Source organism: Cinclus cinclus, chromosome Z (assembly GCF_963662255.1).
Source record: "Cinclus cinclus chromosome Z, bCinCin1.1, whole genome shotgun sequence".
Classification (NCBI taxonomy): Eukaryota; Metazoa; Chordata; class Aves; order Passeriformes; family Cinclidae; genus Cinclus; species Cinclus cinclus.
This window is the reverse complement of record NC_085084.1, coordinates 71,954,471-71,979,712: the sequence shown is the minus strand read 5'-3', so window position 1 is coordinate 71,979,712 and position 25,242 is coordinate 71,954,471. Positions and strand designations below refer to the sequence as shown.

Genomic DNA, 25,242 nt, shown 5'->3' with positions numbered 1-25,242 from the left:
AGGGGTATAGCATAAAATTCCCCAAGCTTTAGGCTTCAGGCTTTTTGTCTAAAGCTCAAATCCAGCAAACAAACACAGAAAGCTAACACCTCTGCCCTTCAGCTGCTCTAATTAAAAACTGCATAGTTTTGAAGACTTCACTCAGTCATTGTGTAATTGTGTTTTTCAGTGTTCGGTATTGCTCCTTCCATTTGTACCTTGACTGCAGGGATGCTCTTGCTACCCCTTCCCCATTTGATGTCAGAAGTGGTGCTGAAGTGACTGCTCTGTCTGCCTGCATGATACAGCAGGTACTCAGCCAGTGAGACAAGAGTGCACAGCAGTCACAATCACAAGGACAAAGCAACAAATGGCTGAGGAAAGGAAAAGTCTCATCCATCTCTAGGGGAGACCAAAGGCAATATTTATTTTTGTCCCTTTTCATTTGTTCCCCTCCCTTCCTCTCTGCACATCCTCAGAGGTGCCAGCAATGACAAGCCATCCTTATACCCCTAAGCCCAGGTGATTTTCAGGCAGAAAAAAGCCACTGCCACCCTTCTCCCAAAAAGCTGTTAAGTGAACTGTATTTTTTTTTTACCATCCTTTTTCTTTGATCCACTGATCCTTTCATAACTGACCAAGTTTTTCCGTGGGTGGCTCAGTCTGCATTTGATGCAATGATCATGGTGTCTGCAGAGACCAAGTGGGTTATGGCAGGCAGCTCCCCTGCTCCAGCATCTGCAGTTTGATGCCAGCACACTTCATGGCTGCCAGCATGCAATGACTGACTGTCCTCCTCCTCCCTGTTGCCTCCATTTGGATGCAGTGAGGGCGGATGTCTTCTTTGGGGCACTGGTAAGGCATCAGGCAGGAGCACTGGGTCTGTGTCTCTGGGAATGAATGTTTGGAAATATAGCAGCAAATGTGATTACTAAAAGCAAATTTTATACTTTAATGACATTTCAAAGTCCAACAGGGAAAAAAATTGTTAGATGTTTGTGATATATTAGCTACAAAAAGTCTGTTGTGCATTCACTAGATGGTGGGATATTAGGAATAGAGACATAATCAGCTTTAAATAACAGTTTTTGCAGCAATGGCCCATACAAAAGCAGAATTGATCTAACTATTTTTATCCACTGGCTTTCCATTACTTTTCTTCTAAACAAAGATATATTAAGTTGACTTTCTTTTCCCAATTATCCTTGAACACAATCTTGCTATGAAATGGAGTCTTAAGGTCCATATTGTGTCAGCTCCTATTTCATTAAAGCTCTCTTTATGAATGCTAAGGTACCTACTGCTGGCCTGTGGTAAAGCTCAGTCCTGGTGGTTATTTCATTACCTATTTCTGATCTAATCAGGTTCTGACTCTTTATATTATTTCCCAGAAATTCCCTAGGCAGACTTTCTGCCTTCAGTTTTTTAAAACATGAAAAATGTGTGCTTTCCTCCATTTAGCTTCTTTCACAGTACTGCAGTATCTTCTCTGCAATATGTTCTGTCCCTCTGTTGATACCAACTACTCACTCTCAGGAAAAGCAAAACATTCATTTCCTAAATGTTTGTGCACACTCATGAAAAGTGGTCTTCTATGGAGATGGTGAAGAGTCCAGTTCTAATCTCTTGAGCACCATACTGACAATTAATCTTATTTAATATATTTTTCTCCCCTCTCTCTTTTTCTGAACAGGGCTCCTCTGTAGGCTTATGAGAGAAAAACACTCAAGTGCTGGCACAAGATCCAGCTTGAAGACACTTGCACAGTGGAAGCAGAGCTAGGCATCTTAGAGGCTCTGGAATAAGCAATTTTTTAAAATTATCATCTTTTTCCCAGGAGCACAAGGTGCCTAGAGGTTCCACCATAGCATGTCCATTGATGGACACACCTGGTCATGCCCTCTGCTTGAGCCCAAAAAGAACATCAGGTCATGCAGTAATTTTACAGCCATATTTACTTCAAATTCTCTGCTGCAGATATCTTGCATCTTCAAAACAGGAGCTTAGGATTGCTGTACACTGCTGTTGCTTTATTTATCATTAAGTAGACCAGGAGTGATAAGAATCAGATTTGTCTCTGGCAGCAAGGGATGAAGTGAGCGTGTCTGTCACTCAGCCTTTACCTGGCAAGCACTTGTTGTGCATGGAACCAGTCAGAGCCTCAGACATTTACAGAAAAACCTACTGCTCTTATCACCTGGTTACACAGTAAATAGCCAAGCTGCACAATATTGTTTAGAAAATAATCCTTTTAGGGATTTTACCAGCTTAGCTAGTTCATTAAAACTCTTGATAAACACAGTTTTCACATATGGGTATTTGCAAATTCTACCATTAAATTCCCATTAAACCTGATGGTCCCAGTCTTGCTTTTGAAGTAGTATCATGATTTAATTTCACAACTTAATTATATGCTACAGAGGGTGTGGCCCAAATTAATTCCTGAAGTACAAACTAGGAGCTTGTAGCCTTACAAGGGATGGGTGAAAATATTACCAACTACATTTTTGTGATTAAAGATTCAAATGTTAATTCTCCTGAAAAAGTTCTCTTATCTCCAAGTTCCTCATGGAGGAACTCAAATTACATCTCTGTAATGGGAAGTTAACAATACTACACTAGTTGTGAGTAAAGGGGAAAAGGAAATATCTAAGTGTAACCCTAGGTAACAGGGACACAGGACTGATCCCACTTTCACACTCTGTGTGGTCAGAGGGACCACAATGTCTGTAAATCCTGTTCTTGGAGCAGTGAATGTCAGACATTTTACTTTTAGATCCCAAGGGATGGCTAAATCTCACCATTCAGAAGTCATACCTTGACAATCCTCCCAGTCATAGCAGGTGTCATAGCCACAGGGAATTTTCTTCAAGCTATTTGTAGAGAGCTTTGCCCTCTCAATAGCCCAGTCTAGGTTGGAATTGCCATGGCAAGGGCCAGCATGCAAGAAATGAAATGTCTGCACTCCGAGGCACATTTCAGCTGAGTACTGGCAGCTGGACTTGGTCACATTCTGTTCAGAAACAGCATGTAGCACACAGATGTCTTCTGAGTAGTGGCTGCCCAAAGGAATAAAAGAAAAAATATTTTAGCAGGCTGTGGAAAACTCCATGCTTTTAAACAGTCCATCAGCATTGGATAAAACACAGCAAAGCCATGGCCAAGCTGGAGATCTATCTAAAGACCTAAAAAGCTTCCCTAGCTACTGCAGGACCTGGACCTGATAAAACAAGTGCTGTGAGATGGGGAAGCTTTGGTCCTGTCATCTGTTGGAAGGTGAAGGCCATGTGTCTGTACAGGGAAAAAGGAGAGGCTGTTACCTCCACAAGGATGTGAAATTTCACAGAGCCTGTGTGGCTTTTCTGAGTTAATGCATCCCTGCACCTGTGTGTGCAACTCTGACACACAGCTGTCTTGGGACCAAGGGCAGGCAAAATCCATCCTGTGGCTTGTAGTTTCCTTTATTCTGTATTGGTTACTGAGTGAATTAATTCCAAGAAGGTGCATACATTTCCAAGCAGCATCATTTTGTGGAACTTGGTTATTTTCCAAAAAGAGGATCATAAAATCATAGAATGGTTTGGAAGGAACCTTAGAGATCATAGCTCTTGCATGCTTCTTGTGCACGGTGATGACATTGGAGAAACAAAGAGAAGAAAAGGAAGCGCTGGGGTCTCCAGTAGCAGAGAGCAGTGTAGACTAAAAGGATATGCTGTAGTGCCTCATTACAGTAGTGTAATTGGGTGCATTAGGGAAAGCATTGCCAGCAGACTGTGGGAGGTGACTCTGCATATCTAGTCACCCCTGGTGAGGCAATGTGGAGAGCTGTGTCCAGTTCTGGGCTCCTCAGCACAACAGAGATGTGGAACTCCTGGACTGGTTCCAGTGGAAGGTGACAGAGACGATCAAAGGACCAGAACATCTCTGTCATGAGGACAGGCTGAGGGAGCTGGCCCTGTTCAGCCTTGAGAAGAAACAACTGAGAGGGAACCTCATCAGTGTCTGTCAGTGTTTGCAGGGAGGGGTCAGAGCATGGACCAGGCTCTCCTCAGAGGTGCTGAGCAACAGGACAAGAGCTGAGCAGTGAGTGATATACAGGAAATTTCACCTGAACATGAGGAAAAAATGGATTACTGTGAGCGAAACAGTTTGCATGGAAAGGCTGTGGAGCCTCCCTCACTGGAGATATCCAAGCACCAGCTGGACACAATCTTGTTCTGTGTGTTCTGGGGTGGCCCTGCTTGAGCAGGAAGGTTGGGCCAGGAGACCATTTGGGACACCTTCTACCTGACCCATTCTGTGATTCTGTGATTATTCATTTATTTCATAGGATACAAATAAGACTGTAATTTGAATACAGAGGAACAGCTAGCTAATATGTGAACAGAGAATAGTCTTGATTTTCAGTTTTCTTTTCCTGCTCTTTGTGTTTGGTGTCACAATGGCCTCTTGGTCTATCATTAGAGAAACTTTGATTTCTAATTACAGTACTTACCCACAATCTTCTTCTGGAGACATACAAACACACTGAGATCCAACCTGCTTTTGTCCTGGATTGCAAATTCCTCTAATATTAGTTTGCACATCTGAAACAACAGAGTGAGAACTACTGTAACTAGTAAGGGATGAACAGAAATATCTTACACTCCTACCATAAAAACTAAAATGGATTTATTTTATCCTAAGTTTCTCTCTTCAAAAGCTCCCTGATTGGCATGCTACAAGTATTTTCATCAGTCTTTAAAAAAATCACTGTAAAATACTGTTTGACAAGAGAAGCTGAAGTTTCAATAGAATGCATTTTCCTACTTTGCTTTCATAAAGCCTTGTTAATGCAGTTGGGGTTTGGTTGGTTTGATTTTGGTTTTAAGCAAACAGTTGCAGTGTCTCTTTTATTATCAATGTTTACAGTATATTTCATCCAAAAATTCTGAACTTAATGCAGAAGTATAGAGCTGAAATTCTGTCACCATGGGAGACACAAAGTAAAACTATAATGAACAGCTCCTATATGTCTTAAACTGTCCCGTTAATACCAGCAATACGGAAACAATAAGTACCTGCAGGCATACTAACCTCTTTCACATGTAGTGGACCTCAAAACAGGAGGTATCCAGGAGAGGTCTTTCCCACAGGTATACTTTGTGTGACCAGTGACTATAAACCCAGCTTGGCAGCTCAGCTTCATTGTTTCACCAATGTTGTATTGTTGCTTAAATGGGGAAATTGTGACACTGTCAGATACTGGTGGCCTGAGGCATACTGAGGCTGTAACAAACAATAAAAAAACACATAATTGTTGTTGGTTTAACACATGTGGATATTTACAGAAAGTCATAATGCTTTATCTGAAGAACCATATAAAGATACTCAGTAACACTGAACATTTGTCTGACATTTAAAACTAATAAACATTTAACATAGTTAAGTCTAGAAATTTTCAGTGCATTGTCATAGTCTTTGCAGTATTTTTCAAGTAATAACTAAATAATGACAATATGTTTCTAATGTATGCCAATATAAGTAATTTAATTTTGCTGTTTAAAAATAGTAAGAATGGCATTTAACAGCATATTTTAGTTTCTCTTTTGTAAATGGAAGAAAGGCAATGACAATAGAAAGCTCATAAGTATATTCAGGTACTTCTTTTGTTAAAATGAAGATTAAGTCAATTAAATCACACCAAATTCTAGAAAACTACTGAAATCTCTCTTAGCAAACACAGACCGATTCTGATCCTTAATTCTTAATTGATCTATAAATCCTTCAAGGCATTGATTTATGGTAGAGATTTTCAAGGCAGCCTGGGAGGTCATGGTTAGAAACACATCATCCATTTAATATAAAAGATAGTAGACAAATTTCTGTAAGAATGATTTGTTCTTCATAACTGTATCAACCCAAAGATACCTCTGTAAGTCTGAAAACAAAAGGTGAGTTCTTTTGTTAAAAGTATTCAAAACTGGAAAAGAGAAGGATCTCACAGCATCCATCTGAGGATTTTTTAATGCACTGGATATTAAAATTTCCTTACAAAGCACATAACAGTAACACTTCTGAATTGAAAGAGGAGTGATGTAGTTACTCATGATGTTTTTGCCATGCCTACATGAAATACTTTCTAAAAATGCTATCTTTTCAGATACGTTTGAAATTCTTTTTTTTTCTTGAACCTTTGTTAAAATCTTGTTTGTATGTTTTCCTTCCCCTTCTGTTTTGTTGCTGTGCATTTTGTTAATTTTCTTACGTTGGCACTCAATATGTTGCTGTGTCCAGGTTTGATCTGGCAGACACCGAAGGTATTGATAGCCAATGAGGCTATGACCACTCACACAAGCAATTTCAACTTCCTCCCCCACAGCATACTGGTTCTTTTCATTCTAAAAAACAAACAAAAAGAAAAAAAGAAAGTAAACAAAAAAAATTAAAAACCCACACCAAAAAGTTCTGCGAGGATCTGTGGTAATGAGACTGGGCATTGTCAAAGGAAACAATAGCAAAATCCTGATAAGATGTAACAAATGCATGCATTTCCTATTCTGAAACGTGAGTCATCCACTCACCAGTATAATGATAACTTTGTCCAGTTGCAGTAACTGATGTCATGGTTACAAAACAAGGATTCAAGGACCACTTGAAATGAATTTTACCTTGACTTTTCTTCAGTTGCTGGTGTAGTGTTGTGGGCTAAAGTCCTGCAGCATTCCTTGAACACAGCACTCTCACTAACACAGCAGCTAGATTGGATATCAGGCACGTACAGCAGAGAAGCTATAACTTTTCCAGTCTCTGCAACTACTACACTTTGCTTCTGTATCATTTTTCATGCTCACCCTGATAAAGCCGTAATCTGGTGGGTCTGGCCTGGGACATCCAGACTCAGGTTCACTAATCAAGACATTTTCTTCTCTCCTGGCTTCATCATCATTTATACAAGGAGCACCTCTGAAAAGTGAAAATTTTCTGTAAGGCTGTATTTTAAGCATCTGTTAAATAAAAGATGGTGGACAAAACTGCAGGTTGATGGAGGGAGAGGATGAGAGAAGTCAAAAAGTGCTAAATGCATCTATCAACATAATTTATTAAATATTTTTATACAGCAAGAAAAAGAACAACATAACAGGAAGTCTCTAAATAATCCACATAATTCTGTTGCCACCAGGCAGTGGTTAAAGGTGGCTTGTCTCTGTGAGCATGGAGCTGTAGTCATGGAGCCATGATGTCTAACTGAGTAACAAAGAACAATGGAGCCCGCTGCTTGTAATCCTCTCCTGTTCAATCTGGAATCCCCTCTGCAGTCAGTACAGCAGGGATAGTGAAGATCCTGTTTCAGCTCTTGGTCCCAGTGGAAAAACTGAAGACTTGGGCTTGAATATGAAAAAAACTGAGCCAGTTTGGGGCTAGGATTCGGAGTTGAAAACATGCTAAAAAGGTACGTCAGGCATACTTGAAGTGGAAATATGAGAAACTTGGTAGCTTCATCTGAACTCTTTCTGTGACTAAGATCTAAACCTCTAAAAAAAGTGGGAATAGCAAACAAGAAAAAAATAGAAACTATGAACTCCAATGAAGAGAAAGAAAAGTTTTCTCTTTGGCTTTGAAAAAAAAAGCCATGCAAAGCAGCATACAAGATCTACAGGCATACTTTAGTATGCAATTCATCAGCAATTTTCAAAGAATAAAAATTAATATATCCAGATGCCAAACAAATTGCAGAGATTTTCAGCATTTGCCTCTTCTCTGCTCCACCGAAGAAATTCAGAGGGGAAACTTGTCTACTACTTCTTGGTTGTCACAGTGCTGGAGGGCTCCTTAACTGTCCCATGACTGTGGAGATCTTTTGATCTTCTTACCTGTCTTTGAACACAGAGACATAACAGTCCTCCTCTTCTTCCCACTGCCCTTCACATGGCTTCCCGCCGTTCATTGGGGAGGGGTTATTGCATTCCCGGATCCTTCTTTTTTTGAAGGAAGAATTGCATGGGCTCCATTCGGACCAGCAGCCCCATCGGCCATCAACAGCAACTGCAAGGAATGAAAGAGATACCATCCTTTACTAGTCATACACAATATTTCTTTTAAGGCCACATATGAGAGGGATGAGGGTAAATTCATAATAGCCATTTTCAGAAGATTTGAAATTGCTAATGTTAAGGGAGTAGATTGCATCTAGAACATAAAGTTTTCCAAAGGGTGTCCAGCCAAATTCAAGCTGCTTCATAAAACACTAAAACACATTTACCTTTCTAGTTTTGGTTGCAAGTAACATTAAAACCCAGAAGCAGCATATTTTATACTTTTATTGCACACACAGATGTGTGTGTGTTTTCATGGTACATCTTTTATGACAAGTTTCTTACATAGGTCACTATTTAATGAGTTTTCTAATAAATCTGAGTTCTAGCATCATGTCTAAATCCCAAATCTACATCCTATGCCAGTTAAGTTAAAACATTACTATTACTGTCTTCTCTTAACCCCTGGCATCTATTACCTCTATCACCATGAAACCTGCATTATTTTTTTTTTCCTTACACACCCTTTCTTTTCTGCATGTGATAGACTTTCTGCATCCATCTCTGTCTTCAGTTGTTTATTTCTTTCAAAATATTCCTCTATCAGGGTCAGATAATGAGACCTGTATCTGCCTAAGTGACTTCCTCTTTTGGTTGTGGACTATAAACATGTATAATATCTCTTTTGTTTCCCTTAGGTATGACACTAGTGCAAATTTAATTCAAAAATGTTTCCACATTAAATTGCTCTTTAAATTCTCCAGAATGGTGATTATGTTCTCTCGCCTTATGACAACTGAGTTTTCCTTCTAAAGTATAATCAACAATTTTTATGCTCATTAGCCATTTGGTCTTAAGCATAATAGGCTATAGGGAAAACTAAGCATTGTGTATCTTAATTTTTTGCATAAATTATCTTTGATCTCAGCTGCACCCTAACTGTTGAAAAGCTCATTTCATACTACCTTAATTAAGTAGCTAAGGAATATTTTACCATGTCTTACACTCCCTTTGGAGTCATAGCTATTCAGTTTGATTTTTTTTTTTTGGTAATCCCTACATTTATTCTTATGGTTTTTGGACATCATCATGTGGTAAGAAGTGCTGTGGATGTAGTAAGGGCAGGTTATGGCAGATTAACCCCTGAGAAAGAGGTACTAGAAGGACCACACTTGCATGAAGACACCATCGCCCTGAATACCTGATGTGTAACCTGGAGCCCGCGTCTCACAGTCGGTGCCGTAGGTGCCGGCTGGGCACAGGCAGAGGCACTCTGTCCCAGAGAGAACAGGCCTGGCATTGTTGGGGCATGGGGCACATTGGCAGGGGTCAAACCTGCCCACGTATTCCCTCAGGGCTCTCCTCAGATGGTGGCGCTTGGTCACAGCACATGGCACGTTCCTCACCAGGTCCACGATGGGTGACACCTGGCAGAGAGCTGTTCAGTCAGCAGGAGCCAAAACACACAAAACACAGCAGGGCCCTCACTGGGGCAGCCAGAGCATTTTAAAGGAGCTAGAGCCTATATATGAAGCTGTATCACACAGGAATTATGGATGTTTCAAAGGAGCATGGCAGTGCTATACATGTTATCCTGTTCACATACACATATATATATACTGTTCATATATATGTTGTCCTGATTATAATTCTTTGATCTCCCTGGTTTAGGACTCTGTGAACCAGAGGAGAATCAACTAATGAACCTAAAATTCAGGACACTCTCTACCACCCATCACATCACTATGTGATGTAGGGTTTGCTTACATCCCATCCCTGTCATGTCAGATGTTGCCTTCAGGAGTTCAGCAGCTGCAGCAGGAGAGACCTCAGTGGATGCTTCATTTGTGCAGGTTTTGCTGTTTGCCTCAAGAGCTGCTGAGCAGCTGCTGTACCAGCTGAGAGGGAGACAGCTCAGTGCACTCACAGCAGCATTAAAGGAGCAGGACAGAGAGAGAGGGCACTGCTGTTTTATTTCAGGTTAGCTATGTGACATACTTTGCAACATAGGCCCCGCAAGGGAATGATCCCATGCACTGTTTTCCTACACAGTAACTAACTCCTGCCTATGCCTGAGCTCCTGCTGGTGCTGGAGCAATTAATTCACATTCCTCACTCTTAATCCCACTGTCCATGGACAATGCAAAACTTATGTGTCTTATAAACCAACATGGACAAGAAGTTGTCCTAATAAAAGTTCTGTATGTTTATGTTATGCCCGTACTTATGTACATTCATATCACACATAGCTTCATCCCTGTTTACAAGAAAAAATACCTGCACAACTCTATGAAGAGCTGCTAACCAGTTAGTCTTTGCTATCTCAGTGTTTTTCTTGTTCTTCCCTTACCTCAAAGTCAATCACCACAGGATTGTCCTTTGTTGATTCTAGCCAGTCTGTGAAGACTCTGTGTCCTGGAAAAGCCCCCTTTTTTTCCCAGGCCAAAGCTGCTGCATACTCTGACCTACCACCTTTTACCAGGGAAAGTGATCGTTCGGCTGACTCCAAAATGGAACCTGAAAGACGATTTCATCACAGTATTTACAGACAATGACTTCCAAAGACAGTGGATGTGACAACAGAACTATAAGAAAAAATATAAGAGGATATGAAAGAATATACTAAGTTTAATTTTTTGAAACTATCCTTGGAAAAATTAAGTCAAAGCCCAGAAGAACAATCCCTGCCTGCTATGACAGAAGCCTGTGATAATATTCCACATAAGCCTTGGGGATATTCAGAGTGTAAGTTGTGGAAAAATGCAGAGGATGCAGCAGCCTCCTCTAGAACACACAGGAGGATACCTCTAGAATGCACAGCATGGCAGGTTTAGTCCTGGCTGCAAACATCCAAGTAACAGATATTAATCAACTACTGAGGACAGAAGCATGGTAGAAGTGATGAAATTCCTATCCTTAGCGAAGCAGAACATGACTCCTGCCATTCTCATAGAAAATGTGCCAGCTTTCTGCAGTTTCTGAGGCACATTTCTGGAAGTCCAGTATCTAAATGTCTGTTTGGCATGAGGAAGGTGGGAAAAGAAAGTCGGGGAGTATTATTGCTGCCCACCTCTCTTAGTGAGTTCTGAGCAGCCCTTAAAGAAGATAGGGACTCAGTTATGGACACAAATTTCTAGCTTTGTTAATTTTTCAGTTCATCATTTCTGGCCCTGCACCCAGGGACAGGGCTAATATTTGACAGATCTGTGACCATCTGGAGAGCCAGTGCCACCAGATCCTCAGTGATAGTCCTCCAGAGCAGAGAAACAGCACACCTACATCATAATTTCTTTTGCAAATTAGAGTATTATTTCAGTGCTTGTATCAGAGCCAGACAATGAAACACTGGCTCCTCGGACTCCTCCACTCCTCTGAGTGGTAGAAGAGCATCTGTAGTTCAACAAAGCTGAGAGGTCACCTGGGGCAGCTGAGGGAAATGGTATCTCTCAGGGTAAGTAACAGGACATGGGCCCTGTTCTCATCATGGTCACCTTCATGTGTCACAGTCATCCTGTTTGTGGTGCATCTCGTACTGACTTTCTTTTTCTTCCTGAAGAACACACGCCTGGTTGTTTCTGTTCGGACACACTCTGTTGATTCCTCAACTGACAGACCTAGAAATAGCACAAAGCAGCATCTTCATCACCCTAACCATGATACATGGCAGGCACCATGCCCCTTACTCTCACAGTGAGGTGAGCCAGCAGCTTCCCCTGCTCTTCACCTGCCACTTCAATACAGCAGGCATGTGCTTCCCCACATACAGAGGTGGACAGAGGCATGCTTCAACTACCTTCCCATGGCCATGCAAGCTACAGCAGTGGCATTAAAGATCACAGCTTTTAACTTTTTTTCCCCCATTTTTGTGGTATTGTCTTTTTGTTTTGGCAGTCTAGCAGTCATGGGAAAATTTTAAAGTAATTTCTAATCCAAACCATCAACTTTATTGACTGCATCACAAAACCTACCCCTTATACCTCTCAGGCCTCAGTCCCATGCCATAGGATGCTGGAACACCTTTTCCTGATGGCACCTGGTCTTGGTCTGAAGGTCTTAAGTGGTTTTCCTGAACACAATGACATTTACCAAATAAGGAGTCCCCTGAACTTTTCAAATACAGTGCAGAGCAAAAATTTCTTCTTGCTCTATATGTAAGCAGTGTGAGTAATTAATGAGTCTGTGAAAGTCTAAATAATTTTTTGCTGTTGGAGAACTTACTCTGTGGTGTAAGACCTAAAAACCGGGATAGGAAAAGCTGTTAAACAAATAATGGTATTTTCTTTAAAATATCATTAAAGATAAGTTATGTTAAAGATTACATACCTGAGTTCTGCAGTTCCTCAGAGCTGTACTGGTAAAGAATATCATAGGAACCACCCAATTTCCCAGAGGTGTAGTAGTGAGTGCCAAAGTCATCAAATATTCTGCTGTATAAAGCGTAGTTGTACTCCAGGGGCAGGTGGTTAAGTGCTTTTAGAAAGACATCTGATAGCTGCAGATCTGACTGTTTCATTGTGAAGTTTGCAACAGAAATTACTTTATGGATTCTAATGAAGTTGGAATTCTAGAAATAAGAGAAGGGGAGTCTTAGCACCTTCAGAGGCAGGTAAGTGCAGAAACTAGAGGAGCCAAGAGTATATCCTGAGATACACTGCAAGAACAAAAGAATCCTGTTATCATGATGCTTTAACCACAAACAGAGTAGTTCTGGATTTTCCAAGAGCTCTAAGAGGTTCTTGAGGGCTCCCTTGCATTGTGGGGGTATATACCAGATATTCCAGTATTTGTATTATAGTTAGAAAATAGGGGTCACCAAATACCTACCAATCTAAAAGGATTTCTGTCATAAAAGAATACACTAGCAATTGTTAAGATGACCAAAACTTTCTGAGGAAGAGTTCACCTTTTAACCGTCTATGTGTTGTTTGCAGCTAATTTGGTGAGTGGGTATTTTGAAGTTCCACCATTTAGCAGTCTGTTAAAACTAAAACTAAAGCTAGGGTTAAAGACCTCCATGAGTTCAAGTGTCAGGCTGTTAATGTGAGAGGTAAGTAAAAGAGAATGTTCAAACACTGGAAACAGAATCATAGAATCATAGGATGTCCTGAGGTTGAAAGGATATCTCTTACATGTAGAAAAAAAATACATGCTTATGAAAGAGCTTATTCATATGTTTTTGCAATGCTGGACTCTGTTTATGTTAATGTTGTACTAAGTAGAAAGGAAACAAGTAGAAAATACTGGAAAAAGGGATTTGTAGAGTGACAAGGGGAACTAATGGCACAAGGCCAAAGCAAAGAGATCAAAAGGAGGGGCAGGACACTGGAGCAAATAAATAACTGACAGATAGGAAAGATTAATTATAAAACACTTTGTGTTTTATATGTAGGTTCTTCTGCTGGATTTTACTGCTCTGCTCCACTCCACTTTCTCAATTTTTAATGGTGCCAGCTAACATTTTAGTCATGGCACACAAAATTCTGGGCCATTTTGGCATATATTGATTCTAAAACTTCAGTTGGTTTCAGTATGTGCTTGCACACAATCTGGGAAACCCCAGGCATGAGCACAGGCTAGGAGAACTCACTGAGAAGAGCCCTGCCCAGAAGGGCTTGGGGGTGCTGTGGGTGAGAGGCTGGACATGCCCCAGCCATGGCACTCACAGCCCAGAGAGCCAAACGTGTCCTGGGCTGCATCCAGAGCCCCGTGGGCAGCAGGGCAGGGAGGGGATTCTGCCCCTCTGCTCTGCTCTGCTGAGACCCACCTGGAGCACTGCATCCAGAGCTGGGGTCCAGCACAGGAGGGACAGGGACCTGTTGGAATGAGGATGGCCAGAATAATGATCAGGGAGCTGGAGCAACTCTGCTATGAGCACACACTGGAAAAGTTATTCAGCCTGGAAGTCACCAGGCAGACCTCACTGTGGCATTGTGACACTTCAAGAAGATTTATAAGAAAGCTGGGGGACAGACCTTTTAGCAGGGCCTACAGCAGGAGGGGAAGGGATAATGGTTTCAAGACAGTAGATTCAGGCTACGTATAAGGAAGAAAATTTTTATGATGAGGATGAAACACTAGAGCAGGTTGCCCAGAGAGATGGTGGATGTCCCCTCCCTGGAAACATGGAAACATGGAAACATCTGGGTTGGAGAGGCCTCTGTTCAACAGGATCTATTTGAAGATGTCCCAGTTGATTGCAGATTGGACTAGGTTGCCTTTAAATGTCACTTGCAACACAAACCATTCTAGTCTTTTATGATTCTATGATTAAAGGATCAGAACTCATGAAGACACACCAGAGGACCAGTCCAGTTAGCTAAAAATTTTCTGGTAAATAAACTTAAAAAACATCAAGTCTTCATAATTCTTCCATGCCAATATGGAGAAATGTATGGCACTTCAAGTGGCTAGGGCCCTCTAGAGACTCTGAGATAATAATGTAAAATTTTGTTGCATCTATTTATATGCAATGTGTTCATTTATATGCATATATGCAATATATATATATATATGCATATAATATATTGTAATAAAATATTTAAATATTTCGATCTTATCTATACATATTTTAACATAAAGATCTGAATGAGATGTCCCAAAGCAAAGGAGAGTTCCTCCTTCCTTTTAAGTGATCAATATACTCTTCTTTTTTCACTATATAAGGAAGTGTTGCAAATTCACTTGTAGGTCTCTCAAACATGTACAAGCACACATCTACCTACAAACACTCACTAATACTATTTATGGAGAGATAAAAATAGAGGCTTCCTGTCTGATACAGTTGATAACATGAGGAAGACCCAAGGTAATAGTCCTGCTGTGGATTCATTAAGAAAGGATTATAAACTGTGTCATTTTTATGACACATCTTTATAACATCTTTACATAACATCTATATGTTATGTCATCAACTAGACTAAGGTATTGGTGGGTTTCTGTGATTTCACAGAATTATGGAATTGTTTCAGTTGGAAGATACCTTAAAGACCATCTAGGTTCAAACCCAGTGCTGTGAGCAGAAAAAAACTTCCACTGGATAGAGCTTTGAGGTTGCTCAAAGCCCCATCAAACCCAGCCTTGAACATTGCCAGAGATGGGGTATCCACAGCTTGACTGGGCAAACTGTTCCTGTACCTCACCATCTTCCATGAAAACCAGTGTATATGCAAAAGAACTTTTCTTTTGGAACATACACTTAAACTAACATCTTCATAATTAGCTCTGTCTGGGTTTAAGCCTGTAAGAAGCCACTGTTACCCCAAAATAAACTTGCCAATTGTACAAGAGAGCAGCCTGATCTGTGTACATGTATCTACATGGGCATGAAAGTCGACTTGTTTCCAGCAGCTGGAACTTCAGGATAGCTGCATCCAAACTAGAAGCAACAGACTGTTCAAGCAATCATGTTGCTTAACCATTAGGAAAAATGATCAAGGCCTGCAGCAAACTTCCATCATAGGAAATCTTAATGTTAAGACTAAAGTTTGTGCAAAAGCTTCACTGTAAAACTCCTGAGTTTCAACAGGTCTTAACTTCGTTCAGTCCTACAGTCTTTCCCTTGCAGAAGTGTAAACAATAGCCCAACATTTACTGTCATTAAGCTATAAAGATACAAAATCTTTTACCCTACCAGTATTCATTTCCTTTAAAGGCATGGAATCTTATTGGAAAAATGTTATCTGTTCTAAGAAACTTTACTGTGGGTGTGTTATTTCTGAGATTATCTTTATGGCCAAATGTATCTTATCAAACATGAGACTCCAATATGCAAGCTAGTAACCAAATTTAAAAATAATGTAGATTAACTCCAGTACATGCATATGTATTACATTCTTGAGTGCACTTCCTTTATATTTTTAGTTGTCTGCTACTGTTAGGTATTATGCCCTCTAATCTATAATTAGGATAGGGGAAGGAGTGGGTTACCCAATATGATAATGTCAAATCTATGCTTTTTAAAAGTGAAATAAGCCTAAGTTTTCTGTACTAAACCCAGAAAACCATGATGCATTACAAAAGGTATGTTACAACCAGGAATATATTGTAGTATCAAAAGAGGTAGTATCAAAAGAGGATTTTTAAAATACTTAATTCTAGTGGGCCAATGTCCTCTTAGGGAAAGTAGCCTTTGGCAGCTCAGTTCTGAAACAAGCAGACAGAAGTCATTTGGAAGAAAGAAACTGAAGGCAACATTCAATTACCTTTTCATGTGAGGCTTTAATAGCTTTCTTGAAGGAGGAAGATGATGTAACCTGGACCCGTGTCTTTTTTGAGAATAAAAATGGGATACCAGAAGAATGTTTACCACTTCGAGTGGATGAGCTACTGTAAGAAGCACTATCACTCAGGGGAGTTAAGTCTTTGTAGAAATCTGATGTTACATCATCCTCTTCATCTGTTACCTGGCAATTCAATAAAGCAAAATTAATTTGCATAAATTATAATATGAAACAGAAAACTATTAAGCAAAGAATTATTGATTTCTTGATGTTTTTTAATGGAAAAAATATGCCTGATTATTTGAGATGTGAAAGTAAGCCACAAAACTGTTCTTAACATGAAAGATGAGTCTGAGAAAGGCTAAGAGACAAAATTAATACAAGAAGCAGACTTATTAATAGTTGCTTATATAACAACAGCAAAAAAGCATGTAACACTTTCTTCTAAAGCTTCTCACCCATGTGTCCTAAACCTTAGGAATATTTTCCAACAAATTTCAACATACTTTTAAAAGAATTCCAGACATATATGTTGTATCACATCATCAATACTTCCCAATCCCATGGCTTCTATATTGTACAAGACAAAGTTTGGTGCTTCCTGGCCTTTCTTCTCAATTTCCAGCTAGAAGAATGAACAGGTTTTCACAGGAGAGTCTTAAGAGTATACTTGGACTGCTAGTACCTATACTGTATGATGGATTAAAGGCAGATGAAGAGGAATTGCGAGCAAACCTGCTGAGCGAGTTGGTAAACCTTCACTGGTAGTGGTGAGCAAAGGATCAAGAAACCCTCAGCATCAGATAAGAAATTATGTATTTCTCAAAATTTGTAAAAATCCCATGTGTTTTTGAAAAATGAGATTTTTATCCCCCTCCTCTAGACCTGTTTGCTTTATAGGGCACTAAGGATTTCAGGATGTGAGGTGGTCCCTTCTCACCCTCCGCTTCCATTAAGCCATATGCTTTTGCAGGAAAATACACTGGAGTTCCATGAAGCCCAAATCCAGTGATCCTTCTATATGAGAAGCTGCTCTAAATATTAAAAATGCACTCTTAAAGGTGAGTTTCAAAAACCTTGACAGTTCTGCAAATGGACATCAGTAAGTTAATGAACCTTACTGGCTATAAAGAGACCTGGGCAAACCAAAGGGGTTTTTTTCCCTCTGAATATGTCTGCACACAGTAATTTTTCACCATTGTTGACAAATCCTGCATGTCATGGCCAATTCAATTGCAGTTTCTCTGGAATGTAGCAGGGTGTCCTTTTTTCAGTTGCCTCTATTAAAGTAATTCTAAAATCTCACAACACCTGTGGCAAAAATCATCAGTTTTCATCCATTAGTTGAGCTTTTTTCATATCTTGCATTCTTTTCTTCCCAATGCAGCATCCACTAGTTTCAAACAGGGCCTGCTCATATGTACACAGCCAGATGTTGTGCCCCAGCCATGGCATCCAAAGCATTTTCTGAATGCTACTGACAGTGAAAAAGGTATTAGTAGTTCCCAGATTTTTTATAAAATACACTCCATTTTCATTTTGGTCATTCCCCAGCTTGTCCTGTGAGCCTCCTCTCCAGGCTGTGTATATTTTGTCTTCCCATTTCCCAGGCTCAGTGTCTGTCTCCTTTCCTTTCTGCACTGTGGAGGGTCTGGGCAGGGAACAGGCAGGACTGAGGGGTTGAAATGGTTCAGAGAACTGGGTCTCAAGGCTGCAGGTGACAGGAAGGACACTGGAGTCAGTAGCTGCAGGCATTGATACTTCAAGTATGCCGAAGTGATGCTGGAATAAGCTTTGGAGTTGAACAAACCTCTGCCTAGATGATGTCTGGCTAGGAAAAGGCCTTTGGTACCAAGTCAGAACAAAATAAAGCCACAGCCACAAGGAAGCAGAAGAAGCTCAAATCAATCATATTGACTCTGATATATGGTGCATTGAGTTAACACAGATCTGAAAGGCATGAATGGTGCAAGGAAATTTATCCCCTTTCCACACGTCAACTGAAGCAGCCTCACCAGGTTGAGAAATCTTGTTCCAAAACATACAGTACTACCTAACACTTGGACTGTGATTACATCAAGGTTTTTACAGCTGGGAGCTGCTGCTGGAGAGTACCTGAAAGCTGACAACCTCCAGATTTGCAGGGACACGATACAATTTCCTTGTCTCATTGCGCTTCACTGTTGTGCATTGTCCTCCATTGAATGAGTTGCCAAGAACTTCCCCTCGGCTCTCACCTGCCAGAATGTGAAATCTAACAAAAAAAAAATATTTCCAGAGATTAAACAACTCCAGAAAGATGTATGGACTTGCAACACTTCATGGTATACAGCTGCACTGACGTATTGTAGATTCGATTGAGAGTATGAGCATCTGGGTCACGTTACTGCTTTGAAAGGAATTACAACAACTTCTCATTCACACTGAATTCACCTGAAAAACGCAGCAGCATCAATCCAGTTTCCTACATTCCAGCAGTACCTAACCTTACTGATAACCCCAAAGTCAGCACAAGGCAGTCAGTGTTAAGTGGAGAACTTAAAAATGGTTCTAGGAAAATGAACTATTGGTTGTCTATTTCCACCATAAGTGATGTTACTGGACCACACTGAGATAAAAATTCAGTTTAAAAATGCAAGTCTGCTTGGGACAGGCATCCCAGGTTTAGGCTTTATATTGCTTTAACTGATAGCATGGAAGTAGTTGGTGTCCTGTGAAATGTCACACAGACAAGCACCCATAGAGGAACATCTGCAGAATTTCTGAAGCACTTGGCACGATGTACAGGCAAGTAATTTCATGAGCTGGAAGTTGCCCATACATGCTCTAGTTGCTGTGGGACAGAACAAGTCACTCAAGGGCAGTGTTCCTCGACACCTCTTCATCTGGTCTACCAGCAGTACAGAGCATCACTGGAAGATGCAGCAGGCAAGACCTAGCTTGATTGTTTTGTTGTATTTTTATAATTTCTTGCCAGTTCTAATTTGAGCGATTGCATGCTTTAATGAATGCTCTCACATGATAACTGAGAATTATTTTGTTCATGCAAGTTAGTGAGGTAACAACTAGAGCTTACAAAAAATTAGCAGGGATGGCTTACCCACTGCCTATTAATTGCACACCTGGGATACTCTCATACTTTCGGTTACACACAGTCTTTTTCTTTCCACAGTTTCTTTCATCAGAGTTGTCCCCACAGTCATTTTCTCCATTACATTCCAATGTTTTTGAAATACAGCGACCTGGACCAGAGAAACATCAGCAGCAAATGTTCATCGTGTCTAAATGCAGGAAAGGGTAGTCTTGTCTTTTTCCCTTGCAAAGGTGTGGGCTTCCCATAGATATTATCACTGAGTTAGTATAAGGCCAAGATTATCCCAGTTAAGAAATTATTGTTTCAATTCTGTGAGTTTTGCCTCGATTCAAAGCTGCAAAGACTTAATTTTAAATTTGGAAAAAGGATATGTGGAAAAAATTATTTTGTCTAATCAGGTATATTTAAATTGAAGCAAACAAGAAATAGCCACCAGCCCCTAATAAAGATTGTGAGAATTTATGTTCAGGCAAACTCTACAGTTATGTTTGTACATGAAAAATCTATGCAAAGAAATATAATTGGAACAATGCTACTGTCCAGCTATCATGGTCATAGTGACCGCAGGCTAGGGACTGCATTTTAATTACTTATAGAAGAAACTGAAAAGATAAGCTGTAACTAATACATGAAAAATCCTCACATAAAGTTTCCTCCCTGGTCCCTTTTCCCTGGAATTTATGCATTGAATGTATGGATGTCTTTTCTCTCAGTATCTAATCTTTTGACTAACTGATAATACTACAGTCACACAATGAGGATTATCATTACCACTTTCACACCGAAATTTATTCTTGCAGTCAACTTCCACTATGTTGCAGATCTTAGCTGGGAAACATGGGCGGGAGTCCACCAGTGTCTCGGTACATGTCTGGCCCCCAAACTGGGATGGTCGCAGGAGTGCCCGGGTACGGAACTGAAAGGCAGAAGAAATAAACCCAGGGTTGTTTTTGTGAGCTGTGTCTGTAGCTAAGTCCAACCCCAGGCAGAGCCACACACTTCAGTGCTGCTGAAACTTTATCAGAACCAGAGCCCTGAAGGAAATAATCAGTCTTTCTTGTCCTTCCATTCTACCATGCCATCTTCCCAGGTGAGGCAGGCAAGGAACTGGTATCCAAGAGCCTCATTAGCCCTGAAGGAGCATAAATGATTAAACAGAAGACCACACGGTCTACAGCACCAAAGGAATCAGAAATTCCATCTCTGTATCTTCAGTATGTACAATAGGAAATCATATGAGAGCAGGCTTACAGAGATTTTTCCTGTTCTTTACCATCTCTGTTGAATTAGAAATACCCTGACAGTGACAACTCAGGTGGCTTGAGTCCCACATGTGGGACCTCTTTTCTGAGGGGAACTGAATGACTTGAGAGGAAAAAAATGCTTTTCCTGAAAGTTTCTGGGGGCTCATTGAGTTTTATTTCCCAGAGACAGCACCCTCCACACAGAACAGTATAGTTGAAGGGAAATGGATAAAGCACTTCAGATATGTTTTCCACTCCACTTCACAGGACTTCTGGTGAGACCTGTCTGCATGTGCCTGAACAGTTTCTCCTCTAAGAATTTTTTCCACTGGAAAAGTATGGTTCCTTGCAGAATTCCCTCCCTATAGACAGACCTTGGAGACAACAGTGCAGGAAGATTCCAGTAAAAATCAGTAACCAAGTCACTCTGAAGGGAGAGTGCAAAGAGCAACACCAGAAAGTTTTCAAGCTCATGAGAACCACTCCTTACGCTCGATTTCAGTTCCATAACACTCACTATTTTATTTATCAGAACTTCCACTTCTTTATCCCTCCCCTTACTTCTAGTCTTCACTCTTACACTGTAAGCCAGGTCCTCCATTATGTTGGTTGTTACTATTTATGAAGGTCACAAGCAATGATCTTTAATTTGTAGGGGGAAATGGACCACAGTCCACAAAAGTACTTTTATACTTGAAGAAGCACATGTGTTGCATCAGTACTTAAAATTACTAAAATTAATACATTTATATAGGGATGTAAGGTAAGAAACTCAGACATATAAGAAGGTACTGAAATCAGTCCAGTTTCTCCTCTTGGAGCTTTCTGTCTCCCAGTCTCTCACTGATTCTCCTTGCTCTGCTCTCACACTGCCTATCCTAGTTGCAACCCCACAGACTGGTTCTCCCATGTAGAACCTCTTTTGTGTGTCTTTCTCACCCTAAGAAGGTTCGATATATATGTAAAGATATACTTGTGATGTCTGATAGGTTTTTCAGGGTTGCTTTTCAGGCATGGATTTCTGAAACCAAGGGGTACATGCAGAGGGATGTAAGCTGTGTCTGCACTGAACCTTGGAGCTGCTCTTGTGGTCATCTTCAAAGCTCATGCCCACCAGCCATACAGCTACCCCACGTAATCTGCTGTCACTTCCCTTTGTCCTCTACAACTTTACATTTGACAGAGCTTGGTTTGTTTAGGTCAAATTCACTTTAACCTGATTTTTCATTTCTTCCCTCTCCACTAAGTGTACCATTGTCAACAGAGAAAAGCCCAAGGGGGAAAAACACCATCCTGGGTGTTTGTCCCACAGATATTAGCACATCTACCTGTGGGGGTGGCAGGGGAGTTTGTGCATGCTATGAAGGTTCAGGGAATTGTGCTGTGAGCAATCTCAAGCCTGGATATCAGTGTAAAATACAGCCTGATAATATCTAGCCCATGGCACTTAGGATCTGTTGACTTTTTTCAATAGATGATTTGATTCTATTTTTCTTGTCTTTAGAATGTTTAGAATACAGAATGTTATGGATGAGCTAAGATTCTGTGACTTTCTCCCGCTTAAGCAGATATGAGCACTTCACAGTTTATTCTTTATGTGAACTTGATTCTTTATGTGAACTTGATTCTTTATGTGAAAAATTCACCTTTAATTATGACAGTGGAAACTTTGAAGCAAGTTTATCAGAAGCATCACAGGCAGCCTCATAAATGGGTTTACTCTACTTAATCACCCCCTTCTGGTTTGATCTGCTTACTTTAACTTGTTCTCTCAAGTTCCTACTGTATAATTCATAACCAATTTCCCTTGTTAACTTAAACTGTCATTTTCCAGATCAATTGCTGTAAAGTTGAAACAAGGAGATCTCTTTAGCATAATTTCTTGCATTTAACTCATATATTTTCTACCTACTTGCTTTTTAACACATGGGTCACATTCTGACCAAGGGCCAAAGTCTCCAAGCTGACAGTTGATAGGACATGTTTGCTGGTTACATGTACGAGATTCTTGTTTTGTGCACAGCTGGTCACAGAAGTTTTGGCTATAATATTCATCCATTCTTATTTGCCTAAAAAAAAGTTAAAAAAAAGATGCTAGGAAAGAATAGACAGATCGTAGGTGTTCTCTACTTGTGGGTGAAGGCTGACAAAATGATTTGAACCCGACTAAGAAACCCTGAGAGATAATATGCTGTCACAGAATGTTGATTACAAGAAAAATCCAAATATGCCTTAAGTTTAAAGAGCAATTCTTTTTGATTCATGTCACTTCAGATGTCCCAGAGGATAGCTACAGACACAGTCAGGAGGAAAATAGGGGATTTCTCACAAGTTTAGATTATACTACAGAGCTGCATCAAATTTGATGCTGCTGAATCTTTATTTGACATAATCTACTGTCATAAAACTAATGGTGCAGGGAGGAAATGTGGAGCTCACCCCTCCTGCAGCATTGTGCCCAGTGCAGGGCTCCCAGAGCAGGGCACTGAACAGCAGCCTCAGTGCGTCCACAGGGGCTGAATGCTGCCAGCAAAGCCACTGTAGGACCTGGCTCCTCCCCTCATTGCATCTATTGGCAGATATTGGTTTGTTTGGAGGCACTGGCTCATAGGATTAGAATGGTCTGAGTTGGAAGGGATCTCAAGGATCATTTAATTCCAGCCCTCCCCTTCCCTCCCTGCCTCACAGGCAGTAATTCCCTACATACAATATTTTGTAATTTTAAAGCAATGCAATTAAAAGATTGTCTATTTATCTGATAAACACTTGAGCATGACAATTTTTCACAATGTATTCTGGAAGGTGGAGCTTTAACATGGGTCCCTCTCCAGAAGTGTTATTTTTCACAGAAGTAGGGAGATGGCTTGGCCCTACCTGTGCCTGGTCTGTGTGCCAAAATTGCAGGTCTGTGAGCAGGCAGACCACGGCCCCCAAGGGTAATGTTCACAGTAGCACCCCTGGCTGCTCCCAATCACCAGGCTCAGCAGCACCAGGTGCATTGGCACAGTCACACCCACGGCAAAGGTGTCCATCTATATCACAGAGACAAGCAACAAAAGCTCAAGAAACTATCACTTAGTTATGCCAGAGTTCTTACAGAGATGTCTGTTCTAAAATGCAGAGTCTATAAATCTGCTTCAAAATACAAAGGTGCTAAGCAGGGCACCTAGAAAGAGGCAATCATGCATGACATACGTGACATAGCACTAATTCAGTCAATACTTCAAGGACCAGAAGTCACAATGGGTTTTTGGCCACATAATCACAAGTACCAACACAATTATTGCATTATTTCTGTTTCAGAAGTTTCTTATAAATTATTTTGAATGTGACAAATAAAGATCTGTTATTGTTCTTTGCTGCTTAGTATTATCCTCAAAAGTATTTTCTAGAAATAAGAATAGAAATATGAGAGTTCTTTACATGCAGTATGTAAAACAACAAACAAGACCTTAACACTGGGAAGCTCCATCTATTAGCCTGTAACCAATTAATTTTCACATGCCCTAAACACCCTTTGCATAAGCATTTTATTGCAGTGAATTCTCCCTTCTCAAAGTTTTGACTAGACTGTTGAAACTGCTAACCATCACTATTCAAAGCTCATTTGAATTTTCCACTAGCAGTAGAAACAGAACATCTAGCCTGTTTCTCACTCCAGTGGTCAATCAAACTTTATTTGCTGAGATAGAAGGTTATAGGCAGTCTTTAGGAAGTAGTAATACTTGGTAAACTTAAAAAAAACCCCAAAAACAAACAAACAACCAAAACCACAAACAGAAATAACAGAACAAAACAAAACAAAAATCATTCAAACAAAAAAACCCTCATATTTTCCAGAAAACAATATACATTAATTAAAAAAATGCAAATCTCATAATGAGGGTGAATCAACACCAATTGTGATAGGCTGTTACAGTAGAGCATTATAAATCTGGTTTACCTCAAACCCCCCACTCCCAAACCCAACAGGACATTTAGAAATCAAAGTATTTATTTCAAAACAATACTCCAAAATATTTTGTTTCAAAGAGTTGGAAATAAATTGTATAACTGTTTTTCTTTTAGGTTTTTAGCCCCATATGCTATTATGATTTTTATACTTCACTGAAAAAAAATGAAATTGCATCAAATCCAAGCATTGCTTCCTCTCTTAGCAAAGAAAGGCACTTCACTGCTGTGAAGTGAGAACTTGCAGCACTTTTTACATGGAAAGCTCATCAATAAACAAGCCTTTCAGAGAGATTTAAGTATAATCAAATACAAAATATAGGAAGACAAGAGGAAGTAGCAGTCTTGCCAGTGGACTACAAAGAGAACAGATATTTTCTTTTTCCTTACCTGATTTCCCAACTTCTTTCTCCAACAATGCTGGCTTGGAAAAAAGATGAAGCCCTACACAACAATTACATGTTTCGTTCCAACACTGTGCTATATGTACAAAAACACTCTTTGTTCTCATCAGGGAGCAAAACACCTACCCATCAGTGCATCAGAAGGTATATAATAATAAATATTAGCACATGAGAGAGTAATTCAACATTTTAAAGAAATAGAACAAAACAAACCCCACAGAACACTTCTCCATATGTCTTGTAATGTGTATGCAGTGAAGCCAACCAAAAACAGCCCTCCTTTTTAACTTACTGTAAGATTGCTCCCTGAAAAGTCAGGGTATATTGCAGACTCAT

At 40.2% G+C, this 25,242-nt stretch overlaps 1 protein-coding gene across 1 annotated transcript; it reads right to left on the bottom strand.

Moving 5' to 3' along the window:
• Positions 1–687: 687 nt before the first annotated feature.
• On the bottom strand, positions 688–25,242 carry C6 (complement C6). Its single transcript, XM_062513602.1, is given in 18 exon segments — positions 688–869; positions 2,797–3,038; positions 4,475–4,565; positions 5,056–5,247; positions 6,227–6,359; positions 6,813–6,924; positions 7,833–8,004; positions 9,196–9,421; positions 10,345–10,511; positions 11,486–11,608; positions 12,318–12,558; positions 16,196–16,396; positions 18,329–18,467; positions 19,314–19,455; positions 20,079–20,223; positions 22,464–22,620; positions 23,426–23,583; positions 25,195–25,242. Coding segments are annotated over 18 exon segments (2,871 nt in total).